This window comes from Heteronotia binoei, chromosome 12, assembly GCF_032191835.1.
Source record: "Heteronotia binoei isolate CCM8104 ecotype False Entrance Well chromosome 12, APGP_CSIRO_Hbin_v1, whole genome shotgun sequence".
Taxonomy (NCBI): Eukaryota; Metazoa; Chordata; class Lepidosauria; order Squamata; family Gekkonidae; genus Heteronotia; species Heteronotia binoei.
The window spans coordinates 78,673,606-78,698,093 of NC_083234.1; the positions used below are offsets into that span (position 1 = coordinate 78,673,606).

Sequence of the window (24,488 nt, forward strand, 5' to 3'; positions counted from 1 at the left end):
TAACGATCCCTGGATGAGCTCCACCACCTGTTTTTCTACAAAATGACCTCTTCCCACAATAGTCTATGGTGATCTGGTTTTCATAAGATTTTGGATTTTGTCATACATACATAACAAAGGGAAAGCTTTTGCAAATATAGCATTTGGAAAATTTTGTCTTGGTTTAAGAATACAGGCCTCAACACTGTGCCATTGCATGCCACGATTCCTTTTAACTGATCTTTCTTGCAAAAATAAATAAATAAGAATCTGTTCTGAGGATGGAACGTAGCAGAAGAAGATTCATGTCCCCCAGCATCTCTGCTCCCCTCATCTGTGCTGTGAATGATCCAGCACTCCAGAACCTTCCATGCAGGAACTGCTTGTGTGGGAGGTTGAAAAGGTCCTCATCACCCAATGACTGAACAGGGATTTCTCACTGGCCCCCTGTGGTTTCAGATGTGGGATGGGAAATGGAGGGGGAGAGATGATGGCTTCTGTCTTCATTGGGTACAGGGAAACTTACCTACATAGTTTTCCTCTGTGGCCTATATAAAGCTGCACACACTTAGACCGATTTCCCACTCACCTTACACCGCTCTCACGCGCCTCATCTCAGCGGGGCTTCTGTCCGATTTCACACTATCTGCCCCCGGGGTGCAACTAGCTTTGCCTTTTTACCTCTAAAAACCAGTTTCTGTTTGCTGAGCAAAAAAGGCAAAGTTAGTTTCGGCTGCAGGGCATATAGTGTGAAGTGTGAAATCCAACGGAAGCCCCACAAAATAGTGTGAAATCCAATGAAAGCCCCGCAGAGAAGAGCAGCGTGAGACCAGCGTAAGGCGAGTGGGAAATTGGTCTTGGATTCCAGCTCTTGGGCAGTAGAGCAGGCTGATGCACCACATGGATCCCTGCCCCCTCAGTGATCTGGTGGACTGCATTTTCAAAGCCATGGTGCAGTGGGACAGCTCACAAAAACCACTCCTCCTTGAACTCCAGGTTTATGGCTTTACTCAGAAAGGGAGACAGGCAACTTCTGCTGCTGTCTGTCAAAAGACAAGACAGGGACAAGAAGTATTCTCCAAAAGAGGCACAAAATATTCCACACTTCTTGAAAGCCAATGAATGTGACATGCTTGGGACATCGTTCCATTAACACTGGAATGGATCACTCAATAAGACAAATGAAGGGGGATATTGGGGAACAACTGTTACCAAAATTGGGGGGCTCCTAATATTTGAGGGGATATTAGCTCTTAAAGGAGACCTTAGGCTTAACAAAAGGTGGTGATGGTATCTTTTACAGCAATTATATAGCAAGATGTTTCCTTAGAGAACTCTCAGAATTAATCAGACTGTTGCTCAGCAAAGGGAGGTTGTTTTATTAAGAAAATAACATAATGCACACACACACACACAGAATAAATGCATACTGGACACACATGCAAGTTACAGAAATACAGAGTGAGAGGTAACAGAGCAGGGGTTCAGGGAATTATAGCTACCTATCCAGAAGAGATCTCAGGTCCCAGGAGGAGGGCAAGGTGATCAGCATCTTGTGTGTGCAGTTTGGATCCAGGGCAACACACACACACACTAAGCTTTGGATTCTATTTTCATAGAGAGAAACGTGTCCTGAGGCAGGGTGACATGATTACCGCTTGGAACAATGTGGTGATGGGATTAGCTGGGAGTAAAACAATATGTTGGGAGATGCTGAATGGGGCTCCCAGGAAACGACCATGTGCATCAATGTGTGGGGCTGGGTTTCCGGGTGTTAATCTTCCTGTCTGATTCTGGCTGGGAATGTGAGAGCTCAAGGACCCACTGATAACCCTTGATTGCTGAAGAGAAAAGGCCGCCCAGTTGTGGGGATGGCCCATTGATCAAGGTGCCTGGGTCAGGAAGGGAGTTCTGCGATAAGGAGAAATCCTGGAGGCGCCCTACAGCCACCTCCTAAAATAACAAATCAGACTTGTGCTGTGAAGGATAAGATGTCTTACCCAGTGTGCCCTTTGCGGGGGTACTTAGGGGGCCGTAACACGATACTGCAGGTGGAAAGGTAACCCTGAAGTTCACAGTGGGGATGGGGAAGGCCGGAATCACAATTGTAGGGCCACTTGGCATTGGGTTGCCTGCTGTTCTGCTGACTCTGGTGAGGCCTGGTTCAGTATAGGAGTGCACTTAAGAACCTCTCGGCAACTAGTTGGCTTTCCTGCACTAAAGCACTTAACACCTAGCCAGCTCAGTAACACTATGGGTTTGTTCTGGATATAGCACACAATAAATCCAAATAGAGAATCCCTGCCTTCGTTCTAAACTCTTTATTAAACCATAATCTTTATATTCTTAACACAGACTAAATTAATAAAGCGTTATATCATCCACTCCTCACTGTTACTTGAGTCCATAAAAGTTTCATAGAATCACAGAGTTGGAAGCAGCAGGCAGCCCTCCCTGTCCCCGCTCATGCCAACCCTGATACTTCGCGTCATTCTTTCTTTGCTGCAATTACTTGGAGTGAAGGAAGAAGGACACAGCCCCTGTCCAGCTCCCTCTGAAGCAGGAGGGGGCTGAGCAAGGGGTGGGGCAAGCGAGAACGCTTAGCCCGCCCCTTGCCCAGCCCTCTTCCCCGCGTCAGAGGGAGCTGGCTGGGCAGTGGCCACCTGCATCCTTTTTCCTTCGCTCCGATTCGGAGTGAAGGAAGAAGGATGCAGCCGTTGCCCAACCAGCTTCCACTGAAGAGGAAGAGGGATGGATAAGGGGCAAGCCAGGCGAGAACACTCAGCCCACCTCTTGCTCAGCCCTCTCCCCCGCGTCAGAGGGAGCTGGCTGGGCAGTGGCTGCTGTCCAGCCAGCAAAACACACCGTTGCAATGACATCACATTCAGGTGACATCATCATGCCACATGCGCGAAATGTGTGTGAGATTAGAGTCCTCGGGAGGGCAGAACCCCCAGCACCAGGGCTGACTGTGGCAAGGTCAGGGTGACAGAGGAAGGGGGCCAGTTGCCTGACCTGGAGAGGCTGAAAGAATGTCAGTCTAGCTGCATTTGTGATCTGGGCTTCCATTGAAAGGGAGGCATCCAGAACCACACCCAGGCTCTTGACAGTGAAAAGAAGCACCATCAGGAGTCAAGAGTTGGAATCCCCCCTGCCCAGCCACAGAACCTCTGTCTTAGATGGATTCCACCTCAGCCAAGTCTGCTCCAACCATCCCACTACTTCCTCCAGCCCCTCAGTAAAATTTGCTGGGGTGGCATCTGGCCACCTGCCCAGCAGACTGATGACATCCCAACCCAAAACTTCACACCATCTGGGGAAGGGGGTGCATGTAGATGTTAAACAACATTGGGGAGAGGATTGCCCTGAGGGACCCTGTACACCAAGGTGTATCTAGGTGACACCCTCTCTCCTAGTGCTACCCTGTCCTCAACCTTGGAGGAATGAGGTAAGAAGAAGAAGAAGAAATTGGATTTATATCCTGCCCTCCACTCCAAAGAGTCTCAGAGCAGCTCACAATCTCCTTTACCTTCCTCCCTCACAACAGACACCCTGTGAGGGGGGTGGGACTGAGAGGGCTCTCACAGCAGCTGCCCTTTCAAGGACAACCTCTGCCAGAGCTATGGCTGACCCAAGGCTGTTCCAGCAGCTGCAAGTGGAGGAGTGGGGGGAAAAACCCGGTTCTCCCAGATAAGAGTCCACACACTTAACCACTACACCAAACTAGCTCTCCACTTCAAGCCCATCTCATAAACTCCTGGGCTGAGACAGTGGGTCAGTTGGTCATGGTTGACCATGGCTGGGGCAGAAGCAAGACTGGAATGGGTTCACAGCTGATGTGTTCTCCAAGAACTTCTGGAGCTGCTCTGCCACAACACTCTCAACTACCTTCCCCAGAATGAAATATTTATGACTGGGCAGTAATTGGAAGGATCTGTAGGATCCAGAGATAATCCACCAAGGGGCCCCATACTCACCACTGGTTTTCACCAGCCATGACAGCCCAAGAGGCAAGTGGTCAGCCTGACAGCACCCAGAATCCTGTCAACATCAGCTTGGGAAAGTCAGCTGAAGCTGTCAAGAAAAGAGGAGGAGGAAGGATTTACACCCTGCCCTTCACTCAGAGTCTCAGAGCAGCTTGCATTCCCTTCCCCTCCCCACAATAGACACCCTGTGAGGCAAGTGGAGCTGAGAGAGCTCGTTCGAGAACTACTCTTCAAAGAACAGTTCTGAGAGAACTGTGGTTGCCTAAGACCACCCAGCAGTTGCATGTGGAGAAGTGGGGAATGAAACCTGGTTTTCCCAGATTAGAGTCCGCGCTCTTAACTACTATACCAAACTGGATCTCAAGGTGGCCAAGGAGCCTCCAGTTCACATACTGTATCAATGTTAGCAGGGAAATCACAATGGAGTGACAAGACTTTATCTGCAAAAAAAGCTCACAAAAGCCTCACAGCTTATAGCTGAATTTCTAACATTTTGTGTTCTCTCAATAAGAGAAGTTAAAGACCTGACTCACAGATGTGAGAGCTAATGGCTGGATCTTGAACTGTTGAACACCATCTACTGATCAAATATCTGATTGTAACAAATCATAATAAGAATAAATTAATACTGGAAATTGTAGCTGAATTGTTTCATTTCCCATTTAGGATGCCACTCCCTTTTTGCCCTTCCGTGGAACACTTTCATCCTTCATAGAAAAAAACAAGATTAACCTTGTAAACATAGCCCTATCATTTGAAATAAATATTTTATTTTAAATATTATTCATTCTACACTAAAAAAAAAATCTGGCTAACATTTCTAGTGTGAATTTCTTTTATTTCTGATTGCAGCATGGTTCTTTGGCACAGAAACAAATCTCTTTTTCTTGAGGAACTGTGGGCTACCAAAATTATTGTCCCACAAGTATTCAGAGGAAAGGATTTTTGTTGGTTTATGGTACACAAAATACTTGTTTAGGTGGCTCTCTTCCTGCCAGATGGCCTCCACGCTTTTGTTTTTGTCAGCCATGATGGCTTCGTGGCACTTCTTGGTGAGCTTGTAAACTTCAGCCACAGTTCCTCCAAAGAAGCCTCCAGCATAGTAAAAATCCCCCTCGTCTTGAGGAATGAAAGCTGCAGAGATGGGACGACGTTCATAAGTGAATACTTTGCGCTCAGAGGCATAGAAACCTGGGTGAATCGTGCCAAATAACTCACTCAAAATCTCTACTCCAACATGGTCACTAAACCGCATGTCTACATCAACACACACCAGAAAGTCAACTTCATGGATAAAGCGGTGTTGAGAGTAGTGATTGATCATCTCCATCCGGCGCATGGAGATTTCCTGCCACCTGGGGTAATTTTGGACTTTCAGAGGGATTATCTCCCTTCCAGCTTTGACAGTGATGTTAGGAACAGCTTCAGGCCTATCAGTGAAGATATAATACTTCACTCTATGCCCAGCCATGAAATAAGTCTCTGCCGTTTCTAGAAACTTCTGGAGGAAGATGACATACCTAGAAGAAACAAGAAGACCTTTATCATTAGTTATAGAATATGAACACAAAAGGGAAAAGTGCAGACTTAATAGAGACTTTTGAATTTAAAAAATGAAGTACATTTTACATATTTTTTTCCAAACTAGAGAGATAGGAAATTGTCTATCATCATCATACTGAACAACATTAGCTCTTAAAGCATGGATCTCACGGATCTAGGGAAGAAGGGATTTCTTACTGTAAAGCTGAAATAATGCTTGGATACTAAGATATGGAATTGGTTTATATAGAATGTTCATGGGCCACCTTTAAATCTTCATGGCACCACATGACAAGAGAAAATTAAGACACAACAAACAGAGTAGGAAATAAGGCAATTAAATGTAACTGATGAAGGAAATAAGGACATAATGATGCAGAATGTCTTCTCTGACTCCTTAGATTTTACTGCTGCTGCCACCCTGATAGCTGCACTTTTACAGCACCTTTCTTTCCATTGAGTTCAATAGGATTACAAGATGCAACTCTCTGTAGAACTGCACGGTAAAAACATCAAAGAGCCCCTGCCTGAGAAGTGAGCTATTGAGAAGAAAGGACCTAGTAGCACATGAGGTTGTGGCTTCTCTTCACCTGGGCAACTGGAGTTTGGGGCCTCCAGCTCTTTCCAGCAGCAGCACTGCCTGAAGCCATCAGTGAACAAAGTTCTCCTTGGGCTTCTAGCATTGCCTCAGTCCACAAGAAATGCACATCAAATGGTGGGGAGAGATGGCCCTCAGCACCAAAATGGAATCAGAGAGGTAACATGGGTCAGTACCTGGCAGAAGACCTCCTGGGAAGATCTCCTATTGATTCACTCTTGTATTCCACAGAAGGATGTGGTTGCCTACTGTGTCTCTGCCTGGTTCACTGCTTTGACCCAGCAACCTTCCAATCAACCTGCAAGCAGGGCAGGAAAGTCTGGCCCCGATCCCTTGCCTTCAGGACACTGAGGAGATGGAGGGGAAATAGGGTTGCCAAGTCCAATTCAAGAAATATCTGGGGACTTTGGGGGTGGGGCCAGGAGACATTGGGGCGGAGCCAGGAGCAAGGGTGTGACAAGCATAATTGAACTTCAAGGGAGTTCTGGCCATCACATTTAAAGGGACAGCACACCTTTTAGAATGCCTTCCTCCCATAGAAAATAATGAAGGATAGGGGCACCTTCTTTTGGGGCTCGTAGAATTGGACCCCCTGGTCCAATCCTTTTGAAACTTGGGAGGTATTTTGGGGAGAGGCACTAGATGCTATATGGAAAATTTGGCACCTCTACCTCAAAAAACAGCCCCCCCCCAGAGCCCCTGACACCCGCGGATCAATTCCCCATCATTCCCTATGGGAATTGTTCCTGGAGGTGCATAATGGCTGTGGGGGTGGAGCTTCCCCCGCCGGCCAGGTGGCTGGGGGAGGGGGGAAGCCTGTAAAACCAGGGGATCCCCTGATGGGACCTGGGGATTGGGAAGCCTAAGGGGAAAATGGCTAGAAAATGGCCTCCATAGTGATACTCTAGAAATTTCCCCATGACAATGTGGTTTCTGCTATACAGATGGGGAGACATTTATAGGTTGTCACCCCAAAGTGCTATCACATCCTCCCCCAAAACATCTGGCTTTTGCCTTGGTGGCACTGGGAACCCTAGACACATCTCTGCTGCAAGTTTGCCTGGGTGGTTCAGTCTGCCCCCCACCTCCCTCCCTCCCCCAAATGTATAACGACAGGGGAGTGGGGGAGAGACCAGCCGCAGAGAGAACTTCAGAGAGCAAGACACCAAACGCCACAGCCTGCTTCACTGCCCAGTTAAGCCACGCTCACTTTTTGATAGCAAACACTGTCAATCCGACTGTCGTGTTCTTTCGTCTAAACTGCTCATTCAAGATATCCAAGTTGTAAGTCCCTTCCCAAACGATTGGGGCAAACCAGGGAGTTATAGTAAGGACATCAGTTCTCCTGTAGGGAAAGAAGGTTTTTCAGAATTGTGTTACAGAACTACACAGACAAGGGGACCAGAATTTAGCAGGTGGCCAGGAGACCATAGTGGTCCTTGCAAATGTTGAACCATTCTGAGCACTACTTACGGTGGCTTAAAGATCTGTGCCTTTGGGTAAACCATTCTGAAAGAAAGAGAGAAGCTGGGTTTTAGGAATATTTCTCCCTACAGTGAAGAATCTCTGCAAAATTGTTCTCAACATCTTGGGCTACATTCAACTCACTTGTCTCTGTTTCAGGGGATTTGCTGGTCGTAGTGGTAAGGGCAACTGGGGACTTGGTGGGACTCAGAGCCACTGAGGGTTTCACCGCATGATCAGTTCCATCATGAAAGGCAGGCTCTGAAGCAGGCAGGGGCAAGAGGTGACTGCAGCAGCACTCCATTCTTTATCTGAGGCCACGTCCCTGATTCTAGGAAGCTGTTCTTTAGCCCAGAAACATCCTTGGCTTTGTAGGACATTGTGAGTGTTCCTTATTTCTGATGCCAAAACTCCAAGATATACTGAACAGAAAGCTCTGAAATAGCCTTCCCTTACTTATAAGGTCTGCAAACATTTTTTCACAGCTAAAGGAGAGTGCCTGGCTGTATTCCCCTGTCCTGATTGGTCCAGGCTAGACCAATCTGAATAAGAGAGGCTGGAAGCTAAGCAGGGTGAACCCTAGATATGGGCTTAAATGCTGGGAATGCTGAGATACTGGGAATCACTCTCCACAGAGGGAAGGGGAGTTTCCACCAGTCTGTCTGCAACATTTCCCTAGAATTTACAGAATACAAAGTAAGGGCAGGTGGGCAGGCCCTGGGTCCAAGAGCCATTAAGGGACCCACCCCAAATGCAAGCGACTTCCTTCTGTACTGTTCCTTTGTCGAGGGTCTAGCCAGATCTGGGCCAGTGGGGACAGAGCTCCACCCCATCCCACTAGGAAGGTCAAATCTTGCCCACCAGCAGCCTTCTCAAAACAATCACAGGAAAGGGGGGCTGGGCTCCCCTGGAAGCATGTGCTGCCTCTACCCTGCCCGTGCTCAGCATTAAGTGTGCAGGGGCTGTTCCAGATTTTCAATTAAAATTTAACACCAATTCTACACTTAGCATTTGCCTCCCTTCTGTGGGGGGCTCCTCAAGGTGGCTCTTTTTCTCAGCTTCTGCATTAGCATCTCTGGAGCGGGGCTGCTGTGTGTTCCCTGCTTGTCCCCTGCCCCACACAAACTCAAGGGCCAGGAATGAGACCAGGACAATGGCTAATGTGGAATCGGTCTTTAAGTTTGCGTGGTATTCTTTACCATTCAGCAAGGTAAAAATGCTACAGTGAACACATGTCGTCTTAGTAACTATTCCAAAGTGGAAGGTGTGGGATAGATGAGTGGCAGACAGTCATGTATTTTGTGTCACACATAGCTTGGATCTCTTGTGACATTTTCTTCTGTTGAGATGGACCAGCAAGTCCACGCAGGTCAGTGTTGCCTCCTCCAACTGGCGGCAGCCATCCAGGATCCCAGATGGAGAAAGGTCTTTTGCCACAGACTGTTTTAGCCAAAGAGGCCACACTTGCATCGAGGGTTTTCTGCAACCAAAGCAGGTGCCTGCCACCAAATCATGGGCCCAAAACAACCTATGTATACCCTGCCTTTGGTGCAGTTGCACCACTGATCCATCTCCTCCAAGACTTTCTGGCAGCAGCTTTCTAATGCTTCAATCAGGGGTTTCCCAACTCCACAATGCAAGATGCCAGAGTTTCCACCTAGTGCAAAGCTTGTGCACTACCACACAGTGGCAGCACATTCCCATGTTCAAATGCAAACCAATGTAACACAAAATGGTAGCTCTGTTTTTGTGAGTAAACCATCCAAGAGATCACTCTTGTTTCTGTGGAAGGATAAAGTGGAGAATGCACTGGATGCAAATAAATTAATGTCATAGTAACCATTCCTCAGAATATAAAAGAAGTGTTTACCCCTATAGTTGTAGGATCTTTCCCTGCCCCACAACCCAATATCTTTTAATGTGAAAAATGCTTGCCAAAATATGCCCACTACTCCACACTACCTTATGGCCCCTCCCCAAGTTCAGACATCAACAGGGTAACCCACAACTGCACCGAGACAGCTCTGTTCCTAGCAAACCAGATTTTGTGGATGTGGAAGGAGAAATTATGCTCCATCTGGTGCAAGCATGTGTGCTACTACACAGTGACAGCTCTTGTTGAAATGCAAACCAATGTAACACAAAACGGTACCTCGGTAACTCCATTTCTGCTAAACCATCCAAGGGATCGGTCTGGTTTCTGTGGAAAGAGAAACTGGAGAATCCCATGGATACAAATTAATTAATGTCATAGTAACCATTCCTCAGAACGTAAAACAAGTGTTTAGCTTTATAGTTGTAGGATCTTTCCCAGCTCCACAGCCCAAGTTCCTTCAAAGTGGAAATGCTGCCAACTGAGTTTGATACCTTCTGCACGCAAAGCCTGCCCTCTAACTTATCCCCTCCACCCAAACTTAGACATGAACTGGGTAACCCAAAACTGCGCCTGGATAGCTCTCTTCCTGGCAAACCAAAGTTTGTTTCTATGGGAGGAGAAATTATGGAATCCAGTGGACACACAAAATGTCACAGTAATCATTATTCAGAATAGAAAACAACATTTTGTCTTAGTACTGTGGCTTCTCAGTGTCAAGCATTAGATCTCAAAATAACCAGTCCTTGATTTTGAAACAAAGTATTGGTTCATTGATAATCCATTGTGCTTAGATAGGCACCAGATTGGAAGTGATACAAGGTAACTCAAGAATACTAGCTTTAAGGGGGCACATCAGAGATACCTTAGGAATTTCTACTCAGGCGTGTGAAATTCACACGCTTGCTACTTTATCTATTACTGCGGTTTAGCAACATCCTGGATTCAGACCTGAGCCTGAGAAAGTGTTCCCAGAGGCCTTATCTTCAAAGAGGACATTCCTGCATTTGCTACTAGTGAGAACTAAGGAAGAGGTGACATGGCTTTGATGTGCAACACATTAGAATGACAGTCAGCAATACAGGCATACCAATAAAGAAACAAGATGCTTGACACTCAGCTCCAAAAAGACTTTACAATTCATTTTAACTGCATTACAGTTAATGTTAAAGTATTGTTATTTTTTCTGCCGTTCAGTCTTGTTTAAAACCTGCCTCATGGCAGCCCCGTTTGAAGCCCCTCCCACCCAGGACCCCCTTCACCCAGGCACACATTACCTCTGTGTTTCACATAATACTGAGATCCCCCTGTTCAGCAAGTGTCCTTTGTAGGTCTGCCTGGAATAAAAAAATTAAAATCCCCTTTGACACATGGGGTGCTAACAGACCAGCACTTTGGGCTGACTCAAAGATGCCTCTGAAATCAAACCCACCTCTGAAATCAACCCAAAAAATCCCTCCAGAAGACAACATCTGCCGACTGCCGCCCATCCCTATCCCATACTCATCCGGTCCTCCAGGCTCTGCAGAGCAGCTCAAAAAGCTACTACCACTTTCAAAGTGGTAGCAAATCTTTGAGCCACCTGCCAGTCGCCTCCTTGCTGTCTAGAAGTCGCAGGGCGGATGTGAGGACAGAGATTTGAACCTCTCCAGTACAAGGACAACTCTTCAGCCATGACTCCACAGTGACTCACTTTCTCACTCCCTCATGCCAAGTGGCACCTACCAACATTCCCTTTTCTGCATCCATCCGCCTTGATATCTAGCTGCCTCTCTCGGTGTGTGCTCAGAGGCCCTTTTTCATTACTACTTTGTATCGCATTCAGGATATGCTTTGAGGTAAGGGATTGGGCCTACAGTATGTGCCACATGCGGGAAACCCATGAAGCCAGCAAGGATACCTCATTACACTGTTCACGGATCTGCCCTGGAGGTCCTGCCACACTGGATGTGTGCCAAGAGTTCCCTGAAGCTTTTCAGACATAATTTTTGGAGTCTCAATTCGGATCAAGACCAAGTCCAGCAGAGAGAGGGCATTTGAGACTTCTCCCCACACCATTTTGCCAACGTGAAAAAGCCTCAGGGAGCCATCATTCACCCAGTTGAGGAAACTTAAATTGCATAGATGGGCGACATGCCTGCTCTTCCAGGGGGCAAAGAGCAGAACCTCAGGGTGTTTCACATTTAGAAAGGCACCGGTGTAAAGTATTGAGCTTTCTGTCCCCATGGGCTGCAGTTCCGAATTTGGTCCCACGCTCCAGAATGACAGGAAATATTTCATTTCTTGTTCAGTTCTTTTATATTGTACATTCATATGAGGAAACAAAAAAATTGTATACAGAATAATAGTTGGAAGGGATCTCCAAGGTCATCTAGTCCAACACTTGCACAGTGCAAGAACTTAACAAATACCTCTCCCCACATAACCCCAATGACACCAGCTCCAAGGCCAGAAGGTTGGCCAAACTGTGCTAGAGAATATTGCATCTATTTCTGACTCCGAAGTGGTGATCAGGATTTCCCTGGGCATAAATGAAAGGAACACAAGAACTAAGCAATGACGCAACCCTTCCTGCCCTCCTTCTCATGATCTGCCTAATTCACAGAATCAGCATTGCTGTCTGATGACCATCTAGCCTCTGCTTAAAAACCTCCAGAGAGCCCACCACCTCCCAAGGAAGCCTGTTCCACTGAGGAACTTAACTGTCTGGAAGTTCTTCCCAATGTTTAGCTGAAAACTCACTTGATTTAATTTCAACCTGTTGGTTCTGGTCCAACCTTCTGAGCCACAGAAAACAACTCTGCCTCATTCTCTATTTGACAGCCCTTCAAGTACTTGAAGATAGTGATCAAATCACCTCTCAGTCATCTCCTCTCCAGGCTAAATATACCCAACTCCTTCAGCCTTTCCTCATAGGACTTGGTCTCCAGACCCCTCACCATCTTTGTGGCTTCCTCTGGATTCATTCCAGCTTGTCTATATCCTTCTTAAAATGTGTTGCCCAAAATTCCACACAATATTCTAGGTGAGGTCTAACCAGAGCAGTGTAAATTGATACCATCACTTGGTGTGATCTGGACACTACACTTCAGTTGATACAGCCCAAAATTACATTTTCCTTTTTAGCTATTGCATCGCACTGCTGACTAATGTTCAGTTTATAGTCCACTAAGATCCCTTTTCATATGTACTATTCCCAAGACAAGTCTCCCCCATCCTATAACTAAGCATTGGCTTTTTCCTACCTAAATGCAGAACTTTTTATTTATCCCTATTAAAATACGTTTTATTTGTTCCAGCCTGTCAAGATCCTGTATCCTGACTCTGTCTTCTACTGTATTTTCTGCTCCTCCCAATTTAGTATCATCTGCAAACGTAATAATCATTCCCTCTATTCCTTCATTCAAATTATTCATAAATACATTAAACAAAATAAAGATATTAAGAGCAGCCTCTGATCTTTGAAATGGTATTCCCTGCAGCTCCTTTACTCCCCTTGCTTCTATCTTTGTTTATGCAGGTGGTGGGATGTTAGTACTTCCATGTCGTTACTGGGTAGCTTAATTGTTTTGTGTGGATGAGAGGGGTGCAGAAATCCCTGTTCAGGTTGTTATCCTGCCATTTTCTTTGGACCTTTATTTTTTTTTCTCTTTTGTTCTGTTTCTGATCATTTGTGTGGATGATGGTCCATAGTGGGCATGACTGACTGACCTTCCCAGTGAGAACGTGCCTGAAGAGCTTCCAAGGAAGCCCCCACATGGATCCCAGAAACAGGATCTGAAAAAAGCAGTTGATAAACTGAACCACTTACCAAAACAATCCCAAGAAGAACGATGATGATAAGCATAGGCCAAAGACCAGAGGAGCAGGACACCTTGAACAAATTCTTGTTTTCCCTGCAAGATAACAAAACTGTATGAGACCAGAGATCTGTACACAAATTCAAGTCAATATAAATATGCATCTTTCTACATCATCCATTTACTCTGCAAGACATTCATTTGTGTAGGGTTCAGATATGTTCCCTTGAAGTGTTTGCATTTCCCCCAGATCAAACTAAACTACATGCTCAGCAGAAAGTTATAAATATTTTGGTAAGGAAACAAAGGAATTGAAACCCCAAAAATCAACCACTTAAAATTAATCAAATCAATAATAATTCCTGTATGCAAAATCTTTAAGATAAATGAGTAGTTTTATATTTTAAAAGGAGACAGCATAATCTGAATCTTCGAGGTTTAAAAGACGCAGCCACAGGTAACTTCATTTGCATTTTTCGAAGAACCATTTATCACAATATTTGAATCTCATTTTAATAAAGACACAGAACATGCATATATTGTCAATTTGAGAAGAGGAAAGAAAGGGGCTGTATGTTCGGTTGCTGGCTCCAAGCCGGGAAATACCAGGAGATTTGGGGGTGGAGCCTAAGGAGGGTGGGGTTTGGGGGAGGGGAGGGGCTTCAGTGAGATGTAATGCCAGAGAAGAAAAAAAGGAAAGGAAAGGTCCCCTGTGCAAGCACCAGTCTTCCAACTTTGGGGTGATGTTGCTTTCACAACGTTTTCACGGCAGACTTTTTACAGGGTGGTTTGCCATTGCCCTCCCCAGTCTTCTACACTTTTCCCCCAGCAAGCTGGAGACTCATTTTACCGACCTCGGAAGGATGGAAGATCAAGTCAATCTAAAACCGGCTACCTGAATCCAGCTTCCACTGGGGATCGAACTCAGGTCATGAGCAGAGCTTAGGACTGCAGTACTGCAGCTTTAACACTCTGCGCCACGGGGCTCTTAATGTCATAGAGACCACCTTCCAAAGTGGCCATTTTCTCCAGGGGAACTGATCTCTGTCACCTGGAGATCCATTGTAAACCTAAAAGATCTTTAGCTATCATCTTGAGGTCGGAACCCTAGCCATAGGAGAGACATAATAGTCATTCAAACCACTTTTGTGAAATATTAATTACGAAGAGTTATTTGGGATGAGCCGCAGGCTAAGGATTCCTCCCTCAATTAACAGCTGGCAGCCAAGAATTCTTAGCTGAGTCACCTTCTTCGACAATGCAAATAAGACCTTGAATTTTGACAATCAAATTACTGGCATATATCTTGTGTTATAAATGTGGACTCCATTTAAGCTGTAGTAAAAATTAATGATACATGGGAAACTATCCAAGACAATACAGAATATTTTATTAGGGTTTGTAGAATCTTTCGGGCTCAAGTGCCGTATTCTACTGGAGAAAGTTTTTCTTCCAGATGTTTTGTTCTCAGCTGTGGAGAACATCCTCAATGGCGTTGCAGCCGGAGCAGGCACTCTGACCTTCTTGGCTGCTGTGCATTGAGTGAGGCCAGGGCTGCTGGAGAGCTGCTATTTCTAGGCTGGAAATAGCAGCTCTCCAGCAGCCCTGGCCTCACTCAATGCACAGCAGCCAAGAAGGTCAGAGCGCCTGCTCCGGCTGCAACGCCACTGAGGATGTTCTCCGCAGCTTAGAACGAAACGTCTGGAAAAAAAACTTTCTCCAGTAGAACACGGCACTTGAGCCCGAAAGATTCTACAAACCCTAATGAAGTTACCAGCCGTGAAAACCTGAAATCTTTGATAACAGAATATTTTGTAAAACATCTAGATAATCAGGAATTGGAAGTAGCAGCAATTCATGTTGGATTAACCCTTTTGCTTTCTCTGTGAATTCTTCCACTTCACCCCCTTAGTAGCCAGCGATTAATTAATAACAGCAATTACTTTAGTGTTAGAAAAAAGTTAGAGTTCAACCAAGTTTTATTCAGGGTGTGAGCTGTTGCATGCAGGCACATTTTCTCAGACAAACTGGAACGGAACTTTACAGTCTATACATATGAGGCAGAGGTTGAACAGCAAATTAGCATACAAACATACAATAGAATGAAATAATTTAACAGATGCAAACAGAAAGAATAAGCTAAATGTATAGATTTAATTCCAGGGCAGCTACAAGCATAGCCAGCTTTAAGAGGGGATTGGATAAAAATATGGAACAGAGGTCCATCAGTGGCTATTAGCCACAGTATATGTATATATATGTGTGTGTGTGTGTGTATGTATATGCATGTGTGTATGTATGTACACACACACATATATTGGCCACTGTGTGACACAGAGTGTTGGACAAGATGGGCCATTGGCCTGATCCAACATGGCTTCTCTTATGTTCAGGGCAAAACAGTGAGGCAAATAAAGATTTCAGAACTGGTGTTAGATGTGTAAAAATGTATCCTTAATTATGAGTTGTTAAGAGCAATCATCCTTCAGGCTAAGAGGCTATTTCTTTTCTTAAAATTTCCAGCACACAAGACAGAGATCTTGGTTCTTTTTCTGTCCATAAAATACAAATTCAAGCAGCTTCACTTCGCCTCAGGACTAGTTGGAGAAGGCAGAGGCAGTTTAACCCTGCAATCTGCACTCAGTTTCACTTTTCAGAACCTGCTTCCCTATCTGCAAAGGTACTTGTCCTTTTAAAAAGATACTTGCTTTTTTAAAAAAAATCCAATAATAGAGCTGAGGAACCCCTTGTCAAGGACAAAATTCACAGAGGCTGAAGGATTAAGCTTCCTGTTTCTTCCCTTCACAGCCCAGGGCAAGTTAAAGTGCTTGAACATGCAGATTACATTTCACAGACCAACTGATCCATGTCTTCTTCTCATCATCGGTATGTACCTTGCCTGCTTTCAGCACTCAGTCCTCTGCTTCTATTTTGGGGTCGGGCATCTTTCTAATGTTCAGAAGCCGGGTGTCTCGGTGAGAAAGGCAGAGTATACATAACATACTCATAGCCAGGACTGGGTCTACATGTTTTTTGAGGGGGGGGGGGGGGGCAAAATTAAAAAATGATGCCCCCTTATGGGCCATTCTGTCTTATGGTCCCATAGAATATAATGGACTCCATACCCAATTTGGCGCCCCCCCTCCATTGGTGCCCAGGGCAAGCACGCCCCTCTGCCCCCACCCTCCCCAGATCCGACCCTGCTCATAGCCATATTTTTTCTGCACACCAAATGAGTCCATCAGGTATGCTGAATCCTTGATCTTTCCTGCCAGAGTAAACAAACTTTTTTTCTTAATGTCTCTCCTCCTCTATTTTATTTTATAGGAAAGTCAGGCTTAAAGTCTGTGACTGGCCTGACATCAGCCATGACAACATAAGAGGAGTCCAGCTGGATCAGACCTGCTGTCCATCTACTCCAGCATCTTGTCCCACACAGTGGCCACTCATTCCCTGGAGGGCCAGAGACAGAATGTTGGGCCTTCCCCTGCTGTGTTCTCCTGGCTCTGGGATTCAGAGTTCGATGGCCTCTGAATGTGCAGGTTCCCCTGGAGTCACCATGGCCACTAGCCACTGATAAACCTATCCTCCATTAGTCTGATACCCCTTTAAAGCTGTCTATGCCTGTGGCCACCACTACATCCTCTGGTAGCAAATTCCATATTTTAATCACTCACAAATCTGTAGCCCATCACAATGTCTTTAAGTCGAGTATTTGAGGAGGAGGAAAAAGTTCTCACTACTGTCTTTGTCCACTACTTTGTACTTTAAAGATATCTTATAATACTACTAGAAAGTCCTCTAAATTCTGTGAAATTCAATATTCAGTATTGATATCCTATATTGACTGAATACCAGGAAGAAGGAGGCGGAGATAGGATTTGTACTGTATCTTGGAGTCTCAGAGAGGCTCACAATCTCCTTCCCTTCCTCTCCCCACACCCTGTGAGGTAGGTGGGGCTGAGAGAACAACTCTTGTGAAAACAGCTCTGAGAGAACTGTGATTTGCCCGAGGTCACCCAACTGTCTTCACGGGAGAGGAGGAGTGGGGAATCAAACCCAGTCCCTCCAGATTAGAGTCTGACACTCTTAACCACTATACCCAGCTGGCTGGAGACTACCAGCATGGCATTGTGGAGTGAGCTGATGCCAGGCCTGCTAGAGTGGGCTCCCCCTCAGGCCCGTAGCTATGAGGCGGCCTGTGGGGGTACAGCCCCCGGACTGCTAGGCAGAGGCCCCTGACTTGAGGCCCCTAACTAGCCCCCGGGCCTTGGCTGCATCCTTCTGCATTCCCCTGCCAATAAAATTTCAGTGGAGTGGTGGCAGGAAGAGCCCCCACCCTCCCTGTGCTATTTAAAGGGCCCACACATCAGCTGGTCGGTGGGGCCTTTAAATTGCACGGCTGGGGGCTGCTTCTGCCACCGCTCCCGGGATCAGCCAGGGAAAAAGTGAGGGAAGCCAACCACAAGGGATGCCAGGGTTCTCCCGCTGCCACTCTGCCCCCGCCATTGCCGCACAGGAGCTGAGCAGGGCAGTTGCTTCTGCTGGAGATCAGTTGTAAAAGGTGAAGATCTCCAGGCCCCTGCTCCCACCGCTGCTCTGCCCTGCTTGCGGTGGCCCCAACCAAGTCCTCCAGCTTCCCGGGTTGGGAAAGCCAGCACCCTGCCCCGTCCAAGGTGCCGGGAAGGACGAGTGGAGTGCGCCCAGCTGCAGAGCCGGGGTACTGGGGGGAGGCAGGAGGAGGAGGAAAAATCCCTCTCTCTCTCTCTCTCTCCCTGCCTGCCTGCCTGCAGAAAGGCCCGGGGGGTTCCACGGTGACTGACCGGGCGAAAGGACGCCTGCAGGGAGAAGCGGGGCGGCGGGGGAGGGGAGGGGAGGGGATGGCTCCATTGCAGGCTTTCTCTGCCAGACAGCCGGACTCGTAGCTCCTGCACGCCTTCCCCGACTGCTGCTTTTTTCCTCCGCAGCACCGCTGTGGAACTCCAGCCAGCAGCAAGGCAGCACCTTCACTAGGGGAGCCCAGCCCAATAAAATGCTCCGCGCTCCTCTCCTCCTCCTCCTGCGCCCCCACCCCTAGAGCGCACCCCGGAGGAAGAACACAGCCCAGACCGGGGGGGGGGGTGCCTGCTGAAAGCTTCCCGCACAGGGCTCGTGGGGGTGGGAGTGGGGGGTGGGTCTTGGGTGCACCCGGAGGCCCTTCCCTTCCCAGCTCCCCCGTTCAGGAGGGGAAGAGCATATTGGCCGCGAATGGCTCTTACTAGCCGGGCAGCAATTGAAGAGAAAGGTGGTGGATAAATAGCTGGCATACCTGCAGTGGCCCCAGAGCTCGAGTTGCCAGAGGGGGGGGGGGGGGAGTGGGAGAAAAGAGCCATGCAGCAGCGTTTTCCTCCCTGCCTCGAACACAGCACAAACCCCCTGGGCATGCCAGCCCTCTGTTTCTGAGCAGCCCTTCGCCCAACATTCCCTCCCCCTTCTTCTGCTCCCCTCCCTTCTCTGTGGGGCAGGGGGGGCACACAAAAGCTCCCCCCCCCGCCCTTCCGCCCTTCCCCTCTTCTTTCTCTCCTTCCTTCCTGTCTGCCCCCCCCCCTCCTTCGCGGGGGCATGATGCTTCTCTCCCTTCCCCTCTTCCTGGTGTGTGCCTTTAAATCTCCCTACTGTATGCTCCGGGCAAGCAGACAGAAAGGAGGGAAAGGATTCGTTGGAGTAAAACTCCATCCTTCTTGGCTGATCTCTGTTTTCCGGAGAAGTTGGTGTAAATAATTCCTGAGAGTAAATTGCCCCAGTATGATCCACAAATGTGTGGGCTTGAGGGTTGCCAAGTCCAATTCAAGAAATATCTGGGGACTTTGGGGGTGGAGCCAAGATCAAAGCTGTGACAAGCATCATTGAACTTCAAAGGGAGTTCTGGCCATCACATTTAAAGGGACCGCACACCTTTTCAGTGCCTTCCTTCCATAGGAAATAATGAAGGATAGGGGTGCCTTCTTTTGGGACTCATAGAATTGGACCCCCTGGTCCAAACGTTTTGAAACTTGGGGGATATTTTGAGGAGAGGCACTTAGATGCTATACTGAAAATTTGGTGCATCTACACCAAAAAACAGCACCCCCCAGAGCCCCAGATACTTGCAGATCAATTCTCCATGATTTTCTATGGGAATAAATCTCCCTAGGGAATAAAAAAGTTCCCAGCAGACATTTCCCTCCCTTCCCCCCACTTTCTGACAACCCTGAAGCGGGGGGAGGGTCTCCAAACCGGGGGATCCCCTGCCCCCACCTGGGGATTGGCAGCCCTAGTGGGCTTGCAAACTCTTTATTTTGGCTGTGCTCTGTGTGTGTGAGAGAGAGAGAGAGAGAGAGGGAGAGACCTTGGGGCAACTGTGGGGAGGGGAGAGGCTGTAGGGCAGTGATATGGCAGCTTTCCAACTTAGCGGTGGAGGGACAGAAGGCCATGGGGATTGAAGCCACTATGTGCCCCCTGAAAAAAACCAGGGCCCCCCAATTCTTCAAATCCTGGCCACGGGGCTGCTCCCCCTTTTTCTGCAGCCTGGTCCTGTCTTGTTCTCCTTCTGTAGCTTGTATTAATCGTCAGCCTGTCTGATTGTCAGCTATTGGTCTGCCTGCTGCCTACCATTGACCCCCCCCCTCCCTGGTTGCTGCCACTGTCAATTCCAATGTTGCCTGCCATTGGACTTTGCCTTCAGCTGCCTGTGGATCCTGTTTCCTCTGTTACCTCAAGCCGCGCCTTAGTGGAGCTGAGTCCCAGAAGTCTTGGGCAGCCTTGGGTGATTCAGGGGGCTCCAGAGGACCCATGCAGTCCTCTGCTGCGTCCACTTAGACAGCCTCAGGTGGCCTTGGGCAGCCTCACGCAGTTTCGGGTGACCTTGGAGGTTTAAAAATCTTGGCGGGCCTGATAGAACCCTTGTGGTATTGGAGGGCCTAGGTAGGGGCTTCAGCGGCTCAGGGATGTGTGAACTATCCAGGGCAAAGGACCCAGGTGGTGCTGAGTCAGTTTCATTTGACCCTTGGAGGCTTGGACCCTTGGAGGCCCCTGACAAGGTTCATTTCATGGCTGCTGTTTTCTGATTGTCATTGGCATTGCTGATGTTATTACCCTGGTATTATTATCCTTGCCTATTGACAAGTTTAAATGCAGCCCATTCTAGATCCCATATGATATTAACCTTATTGTGTAACCCTGTTTTCAGTTACTAACCCTCACAAGGTCTCTTGCTGGAATGTTGGTGTGATGTGGGATGGAGACTCATAGGCGGAAAGAGGCTGTGGGGAGACAAGTCTAATCTCGTCCCTCTGGGCAACACTGAGAGGCACCAACGGAAGAGCAGACTTGGCCTTGACTACTGAGGCCTGAGAAAGAACTGTATTTTGTTCACGAAACTTTCAAAAGACTTTTGGTGGTCAATTACTTTCTATTGTACTTCAGTCTGGCAAGACCTGGACTAGTGAACACTTGCCATGTAATGTTTGCTTGAAGTATCATCAGGGCTTTTTTTGAGCAGGAACACTCGGTGTCAGGGGGTGTGGCCTAATATGCAAATAGGTTCCTGCTGAGCTTATTCACCCAGCCCCCCTTGCATGCTAACAAGTGCCAAGACAGTCTCTGAAGAGAAGAGATCATGTCCTTGAGTTCCAGACACGAATCTTCCCGTCAGAGTAGAATGATTACTTGTACATTACAAACAGAAGCAAAGCAAGCTAGCAAGGCAGCACAGAGCATAACTCCCCCAACATTCCCATCACAGTTACAACAAGCGCAGGAACCGACAACATTCCTGGGCCTTGGAGTTTCCCAGACTTTTAGTACTGGGGGGGGGGGGGGGTTCCATTTCCATGCTGCTGCTACCTTGAGGACCTGGTGTCTTTCATGGTGGCACTGGAACTCTCTCAGATTATATCAGGCCCCACACATCAAATGCGTCACAGGCTGGGGATAGATGTGGATCAGATTACTACCGAGAGAGTGCTGTGGTTGGACCAGTTTGCCCTGAAGGCCCACCTGAGTGTCCCAGCCCCAGAATCCTGTCTATGTTGTCCAGGAGAGTCAACAGAATTAGTCAAATATTGGACCTTAAGACAGCCAAGGGGCCTCCAGTTCTCCCACTGTATCAATGTTGGCAGGCAGATCCTGGCAGAGCGACAAGATCTTATCCATAAAAAAGCTTGAAGATATTGAATTTAAGAAGATATTGAATTTATATCCCACCCTGTTCTCTGAATCTCAGAGTGGCTCCCAATCTCCTTTACCTTCCCCCCCCACAACAGACACCCAGTGAGGTGGGTGAGGCTGAGAGAGCTCTTACAGCAGCTGCCCTTTCAAGGACAACTCTGTGAGAACTATGGCTGACCCAAGGCCATTCCAGCAGGTGCAAGTGGAGGAGTAGGGAATCAAACCCGGTTCTCCTACATAAGAGTCCGTACACTTAATACTATACCAAACTGTCTTTTGGCAAAAGCCTCACAGCTGATTGCCAATCCAATACCATTTTGTGTTCCCTCTGAGAGTTGAGAGGAAACTCAAAGACCTTATTACCTTAAATAATTGTGCTGGGCAAGAGTCAGAGAATGCAATGGAGGCCTCATCCCAACCCACCCCAGAAAGTTTAGCCTTTTTCCTGGAAGCAGTGGTTGAATGGTTGAAGCGAAGTTGAATCCATCCAAGCTGGAGGACATGTGGCTGGGCCGGAGGGATCCAGGATGAGGGTACCAACTCCCTACTCTTGACAGGGTGTCATTAACACTAGGGGTGCAGAAAACAAAAAACCCAGGAAAATTCAGATTTGGGTGTATTCAGGGCTTAAACATTCAGGGGGGGGGGGGGGCTGAATATCTCTTAATAGTAGATTCAGTAGCCAAATCTGATTTGGGAGATATTCAGCTATTCCCAACTATACAGCCCTATTTTACCCTACGGGCTGTTGAAGTCAATGGCAAAACATAGGACAATGTATGGGCTCTGGGGTGGGGAGAGAATTTGATGTAGAGGCTCCAAATTTTCAGACAGCTGCAGGAGCCTCTCCCCCACAGAACCCCCAAGTCCCAAAAAAGATTGGACCATTCTCTATGCTTTCCTATGGCAGGGGGAAAGGTGTCAATTACCCCAGGGTGGGATAATTGACACTGGGGAGGAGGGGGTTTGAGGGAGAGGCAGTGTAGCTGCAGAAGCCTGTCTCCCAAGGAACCCCCAATTCCAAAAAATGGGAACCCAAAATGGTTGTCCCCTCCTTCCCCATTGTCTCCTATGTTGGGAAAAACCTGCAAACACAAGAAGCAGTCAGATTCTTCTAGAGAATCTCTGCAGTGAAAAGTCAACTGTGGTGAAGATGCTTGTTTGCAAGACATGTAACAGTGCTATGTGCCCAGCAGAACAAGTGCCACTGTGGACCTTAGTTCCAATCTGAGAATCTCTCTGAATTACAAAGCTAGGGGGATGCTTTCTGCAAGGACCACAGCCCAGAAACAGTGCACTGAATGCACTGGTGCTAACCAGCAGAGCCCTGTGCCAACCTCTCAGAGACCAGCCCAGTGGCACAACCCTACCAAACATTGCCCAGCAGTTGAACCCAGTGCCCTTGTGGCCTGGGTATACCAGAAGATGAATGGGCACAAATCTGAAATCAAGATTCACAAAAATGAGCAACCTGTTTTACTTCAACATCATTTCAGAAACAGACTGGTATAGAAGAGACTGGAGTAGGAGAGGAGGGCAGGGTTAATAGACATGCCAGTCCGGCTGTGGGCAGAAGCCCCCAAAAGCAAGGGATCCCCCACCCCCACCCTGGACTAAGGAATGGGAACCCTAATCCATGGGTATCCTGTTTCAGAGCAGCTAGCAAGAACAGAACACTCTCATTTTGAAGGCACAGAGCCATGCTCTTGCTTCTAGGGATATTTGTCCCAATTCTGCCCTCAGTACAGCAGTGGATACACAATGGGCAATTCAGCATTCCTCTTAAAAACTGGGCCGACTTGACTAGTATTATGAGAGAAAGCTTTGAATAGCCATAAAGAAAAAGGTGGAGCACTTTATAGCTGAAGGCTTTCACAGCTCTGAGAATATACCTCACCCTCCCTTATTATAGTGAAACCTATTTATATTGTTCGCATAGAGTTTTGCTTTATTGAATGCTGTTCTAAGTCAGGGGGGTCCAAGATAAACTGCCAAGAACAGTATCCTCAAATAAGAGAAGGTTTTTGCCTATTCTATATTGGACCCATTGATTGACCATTGAAGTGGGTTCTATTTCCTGGTCTTGGTGAAAACTAAGATCTTACGTTTCAGATAATTCATCACCAAGCTTTCCTGGAAACAGTAACTGGGAAAAGATTGCAAGGCCCTTTGCTGACCAACTCCGGTTTGAGACAAAAGAACAATATCATCCTCCTGCATAAAGCAGGACAGGGAGGCACCTCTCAGCTAGTTTTGGTGGGTGGCTCCAGTCGTCCAAGATTGATGCCAGATTGTTTAGACAGAAGTTGAATAAAGAAGGTGCCAGCAAACATCCCTGTCATGCCCCTTTCCCATGTTAAATAAGTGTGTTAAGTGCCCTTCATACACACAACATACTTGGGCAATCAAGCCTGAATGTAATTGCTGGAAACATCCCAGGAGCCATTTGTTCGTAGTAGTTTGATTAAGTTTATTCCACAGTCTACAGATCTTCATTAGAAATTATGCATTTATGATAAGCTCCATCAGCATCAGAGAAATATATTTCCACATAGAATGGGAGCTTGAATACACTCTCCTCTGTTGTTTGTGATTCTCCATGGTAATATTTTGATCGTCCTTCCATGCTATGAAAAGGTCTATTTACTATCCATACCAAACACCCACGCCCTGCTGTTTATCTCCCTTCCCCTCAGAATTAACACCCCCAAATGAATTCTCTCTGAAAATGCAAGCAGAAAAACTCAACGGAAAGAACTTACTGTGATCAGTATTCATTGCAGATACCTTGCTCTTGAGAGAAACTTGCTCTCTAGTGCTTGGGTGAGTGGCCAGGTGGTTCCAAGGTCCTTATTTGCAATTCCTACTTCCTTATTGGCAAATCTACCCACAATTATTGAAAGGGTAGCACACCTCACCTTACTCTTGGTTGGACTCCCTCCTAATTACATGCCAATCAGTTCCTGAGTTCTTATTCACAGTTTTTCCTTATTTGCAAGGAGGGGTTTTTTGTGTGTCGGTTCAGGTACGGCCACTATAGCAACTGGCTGCTTCTGGCT

The 24,488-nt window shown here is 47.2% G+C and overlaps 1 protein-coding gene across 1 annotated transcript; it reads right to left on the reverse strand.

Moving 5' to 3' along the window:
* Window positions 1-4,715: 4,715 nt before the first annotated feature.
* On the reverse strand, window positions 4,716-24,488 carry LOC132580580 (histo-blood group ABO system transferase-like). The gene is made up of 7 exons (XM_060251482.1): window positions 24,192-24,488; window positions 13,254-13,338; window positions 10,720-10,779; window positions 9,722-9,784; window positions 7,579-7,614; window positions 7,316-7,450; window positions 4,716-5,485 (listed from the first exon to the last, which is right to left on the reverse strand). The coding sequence occupies exons 1-7, from the start codon at window positions 24,205-24,207 to the stop codon at window positions 4,786-4,788; spliced, it is 1,095 nt and encodes a 364-aa protein (XP_060107465.1). The 5' UTR covers window positions 24,208-24,488; the 3' UTR covers window positions 4,716-4,785.